Source organism: Sturnira hondurensis, unplaced genomic scaffold (assembly GCF_014824575.4).
Source record: "Sturnira hondurensis isolate 20B ecotype Veracruz unplaced genomic scaffold, ASM1482457v3 Scaffold0007401, whole genome shotgun sequence".
NCBI classification, from domain to species: domain Eukaryota; kingdom Metazoa; phylum Chordata; class Mammalia; order Chiroptera; family Phyllostomidae; genus Sturnira; species Sturnira hondurensis.
In genome coordinates, this window is record NW_028080032.1 from 7,688,259 (window position 1) to 7,701,626 (window position 13,368).

General features: G+C 46.4%; 1 protein-coding gene across 2 annotated transcripts in view; it reads left to right on the forward strand.

The window, feature by feature from the left end:
* The window catches only part of DNAAF9 (dynein axonemal assembly factor 9), a 125,877-nt gene that overhangs the window by 78,780 nt on the left and 33,729 nt on the right, over positions 1-13,368 (forward strand). For both annotated transcript variants that reach the window (XM_037051742.1, XM_037051743.1), the window contains exons 21-27: positions 2,830-2,933; positions 7,131-7,277; positions 8,328-8,416; positions 8,819-8,920; positions 9,429-9,546; positions 11,556-11,644; positions 12,906-13,064. In XM_037051742.1, the coding sequence (XP_036907637.1) occupies positions 2,830-2,933; positions 7,131-7,277; positions 8,328-8,416; positions 8,819-8,920; positions 9,429-9,546; positions 11,556-11,644; positions 12,906-13,064 (808 nt within the window). The remainder of the gene's footprint in view (positions 1-2,829; positions 2,934-7,130; positions 7,278-8,327; positions 8,417-8,818; positions 8,921-9,428; positions 9,547-11,555; positions 11,645-12,905; positions 13,065-13,368) is intronic.

Consider the following 13,368-nt stretch of genomic DNA (forward strand, 5'->3'; position numbering starts at 1 on the left):
TTTGGAGAGTATTGAAGGTCTATCTTGGCTGGGTCCTGGGGGAGTTGGTGGAAGGGGTTAGGAGACAGTGGAAGACAGCAGCGGACAGGCTGCTGGGCAGCACCACAGGCTTGTTGATGTTGAGGAAGCAGAGAAGGCCATGGTCAGATTAGCCACACATTGGCTTTGGAGAGAGAAGTGAGGGGAAAGGGGTGAGAGAATTGAAGGAGCCCAGCAAGGTGTAGTGTCTTGGCATCAGACAGACCTGTGTGTGTACCTGGCTCTACCATCAAGTAGTTCTGTGACTTTTGGGGAAATCTCTCTAAGCTTACATTCCCCCATCAATCCTATAAGAATACTAACTTATAACTGTTGTGAAGATGGAAAACTATAATGCTTGCTTTATGCGTGGTAAAGTAGAATCTGTTTCCATTTCTTTCCCTGACAAAACAGAGCTTAGAAGCAGATCCTGTCTGCCCTGGCTGGTGTGGCTTGGAGGGTTGAGTGCCAGCCTGTGAACCGAAAGGTTGCTGGTTTGATTCCCAGTCAGGGCACGTGGGACCTGCGTTATGGGCCAGGTCCCCAGTTGGGGGTGTTTGAGAGGCAACTCTCTCGTACATCAATGTTTCCCTCCCCCTCTTTCTCCTTCCCTTCCCCTCTCTATAAAAATAAATAAATGAAATCTTTTTTTAAAAAAGATTTTATTTCTTTATTTTTAGAGAGGGGAAAGGAAGGAGAGAGAGAAATATCAATGTATGGTTGCCTCTGGTGTGTCCCCTGCCGGGAACTGGCCTGCAACCCAGGCATGTGCCCTGACTGGGGATCAAACTGCGATCGAATCAAACTGCGATCGTGTGGTTCGCAGGCCTGTGCTCAATCCACTGAGCTACACCAGCCAGGGCTGAAATCTTTTTTTTTTTTAAGTCATTTCTTAAATTTAAAAAAATGTAGATCCTGTCCTGGGGAATCTGTCCTGGAAAGTCAGAAATGTCTGAGCAATAGGAGAAAATAGGAGGCTTTGCAGGCCCAGGGACATCAGAGGATGAGGTTTTAGGAGTGAGATAGCTAACAGGGGTAGATGGAGGCAGTTAGCTCCATAGCTCAGGGGTTCGAGCACTGGTCTTGCAACAGGGGTAGGTAGATAGATGAAGGGATGCTAATTTGAGAGAGTAGGTTCTAGAGCTGAAGATTCTAGAGGCTAAGATGTTCTGGGTGCTGCTTTGTTACTGTGGAGTTGGGAATAAGGAGCAATGAGGCCAGAACACGGCGTGAGCCATCCCATGATCTTTCAGAAAGAAGAGGATCATTGGCCTTGAAAGAGAGGACTGAGCACCTTCGGAAGCTGTCGGAGATGTTGGGGGATAATTAGGAGGGCAGTAGATGTGAGCAGTGGAGGAAAGGAGGGGCTCTGTCTCTTAGGGAATGAAAATATTATGCCAGCATGAAGGGGAATGGTCTGGGATCAGCAGTGAAGGAACCTGGGTGTTGGTGCAGAATGAGGCTGGGGCAGGAGTAGTTGCTACTCAAGAGGGCCCTAGGGCAAGGCTGTGTGTAAAAGAGGCCTTGTTAGGTGTCGGAGGTTTACAGGGCTTGCACCTGGATGCCTTGAAGTGAGCTACCTGGTCACTGGCTTCCGCAGCCACAGATGGTCTGGTCGGCATTAATTCCCCTGGCTGATCATCTAGTTCTTTCACTGATATTCAAGCTCCACCCTTCCTCTTTTACCTAAAAACTGTCTCCATCTTCCTTCCTTCTCTCAGTCCCATTAACATGCACGCACATGCACGCGCACACACACCCCAAGCCTCTCTCTGCCCCTGACACCCCACCTCCTCGAGATGTCTTCAACATTTGCCGTCCCCAAAATTCCTCATGCTGGCCTTTGCTCTTCTTAGCATTACGACCTCCAGGGCTACAGCTCAAGGAATCAGTTAGGTAAGACATAAATGATAGTGTTCCCAAGCTTGTGCCTTGAGCTCCAGGAAGTACTTTCTTCTTTGTATGTGGAAATAGGGAAAGAAAGGCTGTTATAGAAACAGAAAGGAGCCAGCTTGTACCAGCACCAGAAAACAACTTCAGGGGTCTTGTGGATGACCTGGGTGCTTCGTGTGGGTCTCCAAAGCAAACCCTGGCCCAGTCTTAACTCTGTTCATCTTTTCTGTCCATCTTTCTGTAGTCTGCCCCCTAGGTCTCATGCTGAGCTGTTCTGAATGACGTTGGGCATCCCAGAAACAGCAGCTCTTCTTAAACCTGAATCCTTGGCCTGAGGACCGCACCTCTCACCCATTTTGCTTTGTCAGCTGTAGAACAGGCCTCCAGTGTGTGCAGAACCCAGTTATTGCCCAACTCCGATGCTCCTTTGCTGGAAACAGACCCTCAGGCTCCCTCCACTAGTTCTTCACTAGCTGAGAGCCTAGTGCTCCTTCTTGAGCCTTAAGTGAGGGATGTGGTCTCTTTAGAGCTCAGCCAGCTTCTGCCAAAATAGGAGATAGAGGCACCTATAAATTCAGTAATGAAGGGGACATACTGAGCTTTTTTCAGTGTGTTTACCAGGAAGATACCCAAACATGAGTGTGAATTTTGCCTCTCCCCCCCAGCAGATAGCTTACTTAGTTGTTTTTTCTAATTCTTATGCAGAGATGGTGTCTGCTGCCTCATTTCTCTCTGAGGCTCTAGGAGGGTACATTGGCTTCTCCAGAGTACAGGGCTCGGAATAAAAATAAACTTAAGTGCTGCAGATACTGTTCTCTAGTTTCCACTCTGGCATGCCCTGGTACCTAACAGAAGGACATTGGAATCCTGCCCCCAGGATGCAGCCCCCCAGCTCTGACCAGCGCTTTTTCCTTCCAGGGACAGTGAATTTCTTCTCTAGCGGCCTTCTGTTTTCTCACCGTCATCACGGAAGCATCATCATTTCCAAGGATCACGTGAATTCCATTTCGTTCTACGATGGGGTAGGTGTTCCACCACTTTATGGCTTCAGTGTTCAGAAAGATACTCCCACTTCTGAGGGAAAAACCAAATGACTACCCGTCCTTGCTTGATCACCGTGGAATAGGATGTCTGGACTCCGCACTGCCTTTAAGGCAGGCAGGCAGGGGGATGATAGAGAGGCCCACCCACTCTCAGGGCTCTGAGCCCCGTCAGCCTCACTGCTGCTCAGTTAAAGGGCTTAGCTAGAAACGGCTTCTGGGTCAGGAGGGCCAGCAGCTACCCTTGGGCAATTAACTCATCCCAAAGAGGATCAGAAAGTAGGCTGAAGGAAGGCCTCCTCCTGCCCAGGAACACAAATGGTGTCACCCATTTAAGATCTGGAAAGAAGGAGCTTCCTGTAATATTGACGGGGCTCCACTCACTCATGAGCATGGGAAAGGAGTGTAAGTGGAGTAGAGAGGAAGAAAAAGGGTAACTTTCCCCAAGAGGACTTAGCTGTGCCCTATCACGTGTTCAGATTTAACCTCCAGCTGCGTGCAAGTTCCTCCCCCAGAACCATGCTTCACCTTCGCTAGTCTGCACTAGCGAAAGGGTGGAGCATCAACACTTCCCTTTCGCTCTGGGCAAGGAGAGTAGTTGTGAGTGTCCTCTAGCCTCTACCCCCTGGCCGGAGCACAGCTTGTCTCTCTGTGTGGCGCACAACCTCGGCCTCAAAGCCAGCTTCTTAGGGAGCCAAGACAGAGGCTGGGTGGGGCAGTTTTGTCACGTGGTCAGAAAATGAATTTTGTGAGCAATTCTTGAAAGAACTCTCTCTCCCACATTGAACCTGCTGCCTTAAAGGCTGTTCAAAAAGGCAGGCAGACCAATAAGACAGAATGGATGACCCTATCAGTGAAAGCTTTGATACCAGGTTAAAGAGTCTTACAGTGTGAGGGGAGAAAGGATGAGTCATTCAAGCGCTGGGACTCGAAGTTAGCTGATTTGGGGAGAAGATGGAGTCTTACGTCATATCAAAAATCAAAATACTTCGGACAAATTAAAATTAAATACTTTAAAATTTTACAAGTAGGAAGAAGAATATAAAAATGAATATTTATTAAACCTCTAGGGACAGGAAGACTACTAGCTTAGAAGCTTCCTTAGATAGAGGAAATTATAGAGGTCTGTCAGATTTGACCACTTATACAGATTTCTAAAATTTTTGCTGATGACGTATTGAGGTACACTTTAAATGCAGTTCACTGCATCCATTTGAAGTTTTGGCGGCTGTATGCACTCATGACCCCACCATCACAATCAAGACACCAAAGACGTGCCTCACCCCCCGAAAGTTTCCTTTTGCAGGTCATCTTTCCCTCCTCTGGCTTTAGGCAACCACTGATTAGCTTCCTGTCACTGTAGATTTGAATTTTCTAAAGTGTTACATGAGTAGACATCATACACTCTGGAACCTTTGAGTCTGGCATTTCTCACTCAGTGTGGGGAGTTTTAGACTCACCCTTGTGTGCGTAGCAGTAGTCAGTTTCTCTTCATTGCCTTATTGCTGAGTAGTATTCCATTCCACGAATGCAGCATAAAATTTCTCAGACCAAGTAATAATTTAAAACTCTAAAAAGGATCTCAAAAAGAGAATTAAAAACAACTAAGCTGGGGAAAACATTTTTTGGTGATTAAAAAAGTGAGTCAATTTTTTTTCTATGAAAAGCTATATTTCTTAACATGAAAACACTGAACCTCAGATCAGGGATATTAGAAAACATGAGATTAGTTAACAGAGACAGTCGTACCTTGTTTTATTGCACTTCACAGTTGTTGCGTTTTTTACAAATTGAAGGTAAGACCCTCCACCAGCAAAGATTACAACTCACTTTATTATGATACTCTCTTTGTTTTGATGGTCTCGAACCAAACCCTCAATATCTCCGAGGTATACCTGTACATGAAATCCCATTAGAAACAGACTCATGCTACCATGCATGACAACAAATTAGCAAAAAGTAAATCAAAGGTGCTGTTGGCAGAGGAGAAATAGAGTGAGTATTAGAAATGTCCACCATAGGGGTGACCCGAGAGGGAAGTGGGAGGCTGTCTTTGCAAATGTTTACAGATAGTTTGCAACAACAACAAATACAGATAATTTATAACTACATGACAGATGCTAACAATAGTTTATAAAGCAAGACACAAAACTGTTAAAAAAAAAAGATTTCCCAGTGCCTAAAACAGGTAACTCAATAAATGGATTGGAAAAAATGACTAGAAGAAAAAAGTATTCAAATGTTAGCTGCAGTTGGGTTTCGGTGATGGTACTTTGTTATTACTTTTTTAAACCTTTCTTTTCTATTTTATTTTTTTGTATTTTCTTTTTAATTTTAATTAATGAACATATTACTTTTATAATGAAAAAAATTAAATGTTAAAAAAAACCTTTTCCTCTAAGATCCAGAACAAGACAAGGATGCTGGGTGCTGACTTTTGCCATTTCTATTCAGCATAGAGTTGGGAAGTCTAGCCGAAGGAATTACGCAAGAAAAAGAAATAAAAGGCATCTAAATTTGAAAGGAAAAAGTAAAATTGTCTTTATTCACAGATTATTTGAAAATTGTAGAGTCCATAAAAAACCTGTTAGAATTAATAAACAAACTGACAAAAGTTGCAGGATATAAAATGAACACACAAAAATTCAGTTGCATTTCTATACTCTAGCAATGAACAATTTAAAAGAGATTAAGAAAATGGTTTTAACCCTGGCTGGTGTGGCTCAGTAGATTTATCGCCAGTCTGCAACCCTAAGGGTCACAGGTTCTATTCCCGATCAGGGCCTGTGCCTGCATTGTGGGTCTGGTCTCCAGTAGGGGGCACACAAGAGGCTACCACACATTGATGTTTCCCTCTCTTTCTCTTTTCCTTCCCCTCTCTCAAAAAATTAAAATAAATAAACAGAATCTTTAAAAAAAAGAAGAAGAAGAAAACGAGCCCTGGTTGGTGTGGCTCAGTAGTTAAGTGCTGGCCTGTGAATCAAAGGGTCACCAGTTTGATTCCCAGTCCGGGCACATGCCTGGGTTGTGGGCCAGGTCCCTGGTTGCGGCCGTGCAAGAGTCAACTACACACTCATGTTTCTCTTCCTCTCTCTAAAAAAATAAATAAATAAAATCTTTTTAAAAAAAATTCATTTACAATAGTATCAAAAAGAATATAATACTTAGGAATAAATTTAACCAAAGAAGTGAAAGACTGGTACACTGAAAACTATAAAACATTGCTGAAAGAAATTTAAAAAGACCTAAATAAATGGTAAGATATCCCATGTTTACAGATTGGAAGGCTTAGTAGAAGATAATACTATGCAAAATGATCTACAGATTCAGTGGAATTCCTGTCAAAACCCCAAAGGCATTTTTTGCAGAAACAGAAAAACCCATTCTGAAATTGATATGGAATCTCAGGGAACCCCTAATCACCAAAATAATCTTGAAGATGAGCTAAGCTGGAAGGCTCACACTTCCTATTTCAAAACGTTATACAAGCTATAGTACTCAAACAACAATGTGATGTTAGCATGAGATCGAACCTATAGACCAAGGAGATAGAGAGCCCAGAAATAGACCTCCATGCGTGTGCTTAAACAATTTTGACAAGAGCAATGAGGAAAGGACAGTCTTTTCAGTAAATGGTGCTGGAGCAGCTGGGTATCCATGTGCAAGCTGGACCCTTGCCTTGTGCCATGAACAAAAAATTAACTCAAAATGGAACATTGGCCTAAATGTAAGAGCCAAAACAATTAAACTCTTAGAAGAAAACATAGGAGTAAATCCTTGTGACCTTGGGTTAGGCAGTGATTTATTGAATACAACACCAAAAGCAAAGACAACAGAAGAAAAAATATATAAATTGGACTTCATCAAAATTAAAAACTGCAACAAGGGACGCTTACCAAGAAAGTGAAGACAACCTACAAAATGAGAGAAAATATAAACCTGATAAAGGATTAATACCCTAGAAAGAATTGTGAGATGACATTTTTTAGGGGAAAAAACCCTTGTGCTTCCTATATCTTATATACCCGGATATTGGGAGCACAGCTGTATTTGAACCCTGGTAGACCACATATATGAAAATAATCACGCTGAAGCTGGTTATGTGTGTCTGATAGTAGTTGTGAGGACTGGTAACATACAAATGGCTTTTCTCACTGGTGCTCCCTCTTTTTCTCTTAGGATTCCACCAGCGTCGTTGCTGCCCTTCTGATAGACTTCAGAAGCTCGTTACTTCCTCATCTCCCAGTTCATTTTCATGGTTCAAGCAATTTTCTGATGATTGCCCTTTTCCCCAGATCAAAGATATACCAAGCCTTTTACTCAGAGGTAACATTAGTCATTAGCAAAACTACTACTGTGTGTCCCTAGCAATGTAGGTGGTAAGGCAGTGTCTCGGGGTTAACAGCGAGGTGTTGGGGGGCTGGAGAGGATGGCTGCCTCTCATCCCTTTGGGTCCTGGAATGGTGCCTGGTCATTGAGGGGTGAGACCCTAAAGGAACTGAACAAACGACTTTATAGTGGCTAAGAAAAATCTTCACTGTCCCTTTAAATCCTAATTAAACTGATTTTCCCTTTAGCCACTTGGTCGAATTGTTGGGCCCTACCCTCTGTATCAGAGCTTTCTGTCCCACCCCAAGTTCTCCCTCCTGGTGGTTCACAGACGCTGCCCTTGTGAATGGTCCCACCTGGCAGGCTGCATATTATAGGCACCCGGCACAGATTGTATGAGTGAGGGAGTTTACTGAGAATTATGCAACCCACTTAGAGACCAAGCAGGAGTTAAAGTCAGACAGATGGCTGGCATTATGGCGGGTGGAAATGCTTGGAAAGGTGTGATTGCAGCAGCCTATGAGACGACGGTGTCTCTCCCTCAGGACAGGCTCACAGAGCATGGGGGAGGCAAGACTGGCCTTGGTGCAGATGGCGTGTCAGGCCAGTCTGTCCTCCGTCTTCCTGCCTGCTGGTCCTTCCCACCTCCTTCTGATTGTCCTTTCGACCAGGGACATGGAGGCAGCCCCTGAGGTTCTCTTCAGCCATCCCTTTGCCTCCACACAGGAGTTGCTTGGACCATTCGCTCTGTCTGGTCCTCTCACCAATGAAGCACATGCCCCTTCTGCCAGAACGTGTTACCTGACACCTTCTTCCGTGCTTCCTGGCCTGTGAGGGAGCAGAATCCCAGGGAGAGGAACCCAGAAAGAAATTCCAGTTTTAAAAAATACAGAAAAAAATTGTTTCAGGCCTCTATTTTTGAAGTTAACTTGTTACAATCGTTTGTACTGACAGCTTAGGTTTTCAACAACCATCAAATCCCCATGTGGGTTCCATATCCTGTTGTTGGGTTTAAAGTGTTCTTTGCCCAAATTCTGTTTTGTTTAGGTCTTCTCCCTCTGGCAAAAGCCAGCTAACTCAGGGCTGTCTTTCAAAGTGATCCAGGAGGATGGATTATCTGTGGAACAAAAGAAATTGTAAGTGGCTGCCTTCAGTGTTTATGCTCGCTTCCTTAAGCTGTGCGTGTCTGCTCTCTCTGCAGGGTGCCTTGCATTATGTAACACAGGGGGCTTGGTTTAAAAGAACCAACATGGTCATTTTCAGTGCTGCCAACTTAAAGGTAGCACGAGTCCTTGGGGAAAGAGAAATCCACCAAGAATGAGAAACCCGCAACATTGCCGAGGGTCTCAGGTCGGCCTTCCTGTGTGGGCACACTAGTCATCATGCACTAAAGCCACGTTTTATTTGTTAGTGAGGTGCTTGTTGTGGAATTGACTTTGTCACAGGACTCTGGCTTGAAAGGGTCACAGAACAAGTTATGTAAAGTATGTGTGCTATAGGGAGATGGAGTTCTCATTTGTGTGCTTGTGGTATTCCAGACACTCCAGTGCACAGAAGCTCTTCAGTGCCCTGAGCCATTCTGCCGGGGAGAAACGGAGTCCTCTAAAGCTACTCTCGGCCAGACTCCCAGAGCTGGACTGGTGAGCTTGACTTCCTGTTTATCGGTGTTTAATGTCCTGGGTTTTGAAATGTCAGAAACGTCAGTGTTGGTCCTTTCTAAGCTCCTTTTTCTTTACAGCTTCTTAGGGATCATTGTAAAAGTTAGTAGTGACACACCATATACAATTTTATTCTCTAGAGAGAATCTCTCCAAGGTTTCTTTTTTGTTATTTTTTTTAAATATTTTATTTACTTATTTTTAGAGAGAGAGGAAGGGAAGGAGAAAGAAAAGGAGAGAAACGTTAATGTGTAGTTGCCTCTTGTGTGCCCCGTACTGGGCACCTGGCCTGCATCCCAGGTACGTCCCCTGACTGGGAGTCAAACCAGCGATCCTTTGGTTCCCAGGCCCACACTCACTCCACTGAGCTACACCAGCCAGGGCTCCAAGGTTTCTTTTTTATCAATTAAATAATGAGTTTCTCATGTGAATGGACACATTCAAGAGAGGCTGGTGATGGTTACATAGGAGCGTTACCTTTGTTTTTCTAGGTTTCTCCAGCATTTCGCCATCAGCAGTGTTAGTCGGGAGCCTGTGATAAGGACCCATCTCCCTGTCCTGCTCCAGCAAACTGAAATCAACCCTCCTCACCAAGGAGAAAATGACAAGGTAGAGCAGCCTCTCACCAAGTCTGCTGGGAGTTCGTGGGAAGAGAAAGAATCCTGATAGCCTGCCTTTGGTTATTCCGTGTCAATTAACAAAAGGAGCTCAGGTGGAGTTCATTTTGTAAGACACTCCACCCCCTTGGGTACTGATGTAATGATACACATGAAACTCGCTCGGAGCAGTGACTGTACAGGCATCTGCATTAACCCCAGCCAAGCCCCCTGGCAACAATGGAGCTTGGGCACCTTGCCCTGCCCTCCCCTTCCTTCTCCAGGCCTTTCAAGCGCTTGCTCAGTGCTCTCATGCTGTCGGCTCTTTCTGGTTGTGACAGGGCCTTACCTGGCATTGGGTGACACATTCAGCTTACTAAGGGGATGGGCCCTGTTAGTTGGGCCCTGCTAGCATCTCCAGGGGAAGGCGATACTTTATAAACACTGCCTCCTGAGAGTGGATTGTAATCTGCACTCACCTCGCACCCCTCCTCCTAACCTCTCCCACTGTTTCTTTGGAGCCATATGCCTTTATGGGCTCAAAGAGGACATTTATTTCTGTGCAAATCTGGAAAACACTCAGTTACAAAAGAAAATAGAAACACCAAGCAACCAGAAGCCTCGTGTTCTCCTTCGGCAAGAGTTTAAAAATGAAAGTGCCTGCTTGTTATGTTTTGTTGAAAAGGTGTAGTAGGACCGGCCCTAAAGTAAGAGGGGGCCTGACTGTGAGTGCACGTGCTTCGGTGTGAGAGGCTGAGGCTGGGGCGCTGAGGAACAAGCACCGAAGTAGGGAAATTTGGATGGAGGGAGAAGGAACGAAAAGGCAGTTGCATGGAGTACTCCCCACCAGGCAGAAAGGGACACAGAGTAGGGGCCTGGTCAGAGGAGTGACGGGAGAGCTTCTGGTTTCCAGAAGGAGAAGGGATCTGTGGTCATTTCTCTGCTAATGTGACCAGCTCAGGTGATGAGTGCCACCAGGCTGAGCTTTAGTCTAAGTTATTTGTGACCAGACCTGTCCCAGGGAGTCTTGTGGGTTGTGATAAAACACATACTTAGGCCATGCTGTGTCATTTATTATCTATATCCTTCAGCAGTTGCATGGTTCCTTTCCTCCCCTGCTCGACCCTCGTCAGTGAATTTCTTCAAGTCACTTTACAGTATCTGCCTGCAGAGGGCTCTGTTTTCATAGGGTTGTGTAGAAAGGTTAGGATGATCCAGCCGGACTCCTCTTCTCCGCATCAGAATTCAGAGGACAAGAGGCCACCACCAGCCTCTGCTTCTGGGGATTCAGCTCCTTGTCATGCTGGGCAACTTTGGCGTGTAAGCATTTCACAGAACGCCTCCCTGTGGACGTTCGCTCCCCAGAGGCGGGTCTGAACACGGCCAAGAGGAGCGGAACCCGCTCTGAGGCAAGTCATAAGAAGCTGCTCCTGCGTCCCAAGCCAGTTTTTAATACACAACATCCTGCAATGTATTCTCCTCGCAGCACGCAGGACCTCTCCCCACTAGTCATTCTTATTAGGGCAAAGTAATATTAAACGAAACCAAAAACCTCAAAAAAAAAAGACTCAGAAATACTTCCTACCCTAGTCTGTTTCCTGAGTCGGGCAGTGCGGTGAGGAGGCAGGCAGCCAGACGGAAGTATCTCCGGTGTCCCTGGTGTCCTTCATGGAGGTCACTGCCAGTCTGCCTTTTTTGCCCCAGACTGCCTTTCTGCCTAGTGTTTTTGTTGTATTTTAGTTGGTCTAGTCACAGACTGCTCATGGAGATTATAATAGTAATACAAAACTTAAATGTGTTTGCTGTGTGCCAGACAGTGTTCTAGGCATTTTTACATAGATTAACTCAGTTCATCATCACGCCTACCTCGCAAGGTAGGTTCTGTTTTTAAGCCCAAGACCCCACAGCCAGTGAGTGCTGGTGCTGAAGTTCAAACTCACAGAACCTGGCTCTGTAAGTCTGTTCTCACGCATGCTGCCTCCCAGTTCTATCCCAAACCCACATGGCTTTTCTTTCATGTAGGTCATCGTCAGCATTGTAACTGGCCTCCCAGGATGTCATGCTAGCGAGCTCTGTGCTTTCCTGGTCAGTCTGCATAAGGAGTACGGCAGGTTAGTGTGGCTGCCGCCTTTGCTTCAGGGAAAGGGATTCTGCTCCTGGGCCTGCCCGGGCACTGGGGAACCCTGGACATGTTCTGACCTTTGGTGTAATCGGTATCAGTAAAGCAGCCACATCAGTCCATTCCTTTGACACATTTCTTCCGAGCACTTCCTGTGCGCCAGGCTCCGTTCTAAGTGTGGGGCACATCCGAACGAACAGGCCAGAACACCTGTGCCCTTGCGGAGCTTGCACTGTAGTGTGGGAAGACAGCTGACCAGACGAGGGAAACTGTGTCAGCTAGTGAAAAGTGCTGTGGAGAAAGCAAAGCCGAGAAGGCTGTAGCGGGTGCTGGGCTCAGAGGTTGGGCGTGGGAGCAAGGATTCCAGCTTTGCATTGGGTGTTCAGAGGGAGATATCACTAAGAAGGTGCTACTTGAGCAAAGGCCAGAAGAAATGAGGGAGTGAACCCACGGATATCTGGGGAGAGCACAGGCAAGGGCCTGGGAGTGTGCCTGGTCAGGAGGGTGACTCAGGACCAGGGTGGTTAGAACTTGGGAGCTGGTGGGTGTGATCCTGCCCGGACCACGAAGGACTGTGAGTTCAGGTGCAGCTGGGCTGTGTCAGCTCAGGTGAAATGGGGAGAGTCGTCTGTCCCTCACTTCCACCTGGCGGGCAGGTTGCTAAACAACCCTTGCTGACTGAACTGGGCGTTTAGTCTCTAGTCATTCTACCTCAAAGTAAGGAATCCTTCAGCAGGCTGTAGAGGGATTGAGAAGACTGCAGCCATGCAGAGGTTTGGGGATTTGGGAGGGAAGTTGTGGAAGCTGGGGAGACAAGTTTTAGATTCGAGGCTGTTACCGGACCTCCTTTACAAGTACTAGGTAGTTAACCAGTCTCTTCCTCATTTCCCTTGTTTTGTTCTGTAAACATTCCTGATCCTTCACTCTGCCCATTTCATATACTCAGCAAGCGTTTTACTGTGTGTCAGCACTGTGCCAAATGGCCTTCAGGAAGGAGCTACCTGGTCAGGAGTCTTTCTCAGCTCTGAAGTCTGTTCACGTTTACCCCTGTGGCAAGGAGTTTCCTGTCAAAAGCTCCAGGGGTTGTGGTTTCAATTTTTGGGGTTCCCCACCCAGCCAGTGTCCTCTTCCTGTCTCTGTGGTGCCAGCACTGCTCTCCTGGCAGCTTCACTAGGCAGAGTGTCTGCTCGCATGGGAATCCAGGGCCAGGCCTTCGGGTGGCGCCAGACTGAGATTACCTTTGCCATTTCCAGGTGGATGGTGTACCGCCAGATCATGGATGGCTCTGAATGTTTTCGTGCTGCCCACTTCCAGAGGTACCTTTCCAGTGCCCTGGAAGCGCAGCGGAACCGCTCTGCCCGCCAGTCGGCCTATCTCCGCAAGAAGACCAGACTGCTGGTGGTGTTACAAGGGTGAGCCCTGGAAGTCTTCTGGGGATGGTGGGGCAGCGTGGAGGCCTTACCACTACTGTCTTGTTTTGTTTTTTTTAAAGACTGTATTTATTCTTAGAGGGTAAGGGAAGAAGAAAGAGAGGAAGAGAAGCATCAATATGTGGTTGTCTCCCACGCACCCAACGCTGGGGACCTGGCCTGCAACCCAGGCATGTGCCCTGACTGGGAATCGAACCGGCGATGCTTTTGTTCACAGGCTGGCACTCAATCTACTGAGCCACACCAGCCAGGGCACCACTACCATTATTTAATGTGTGGCTGATGG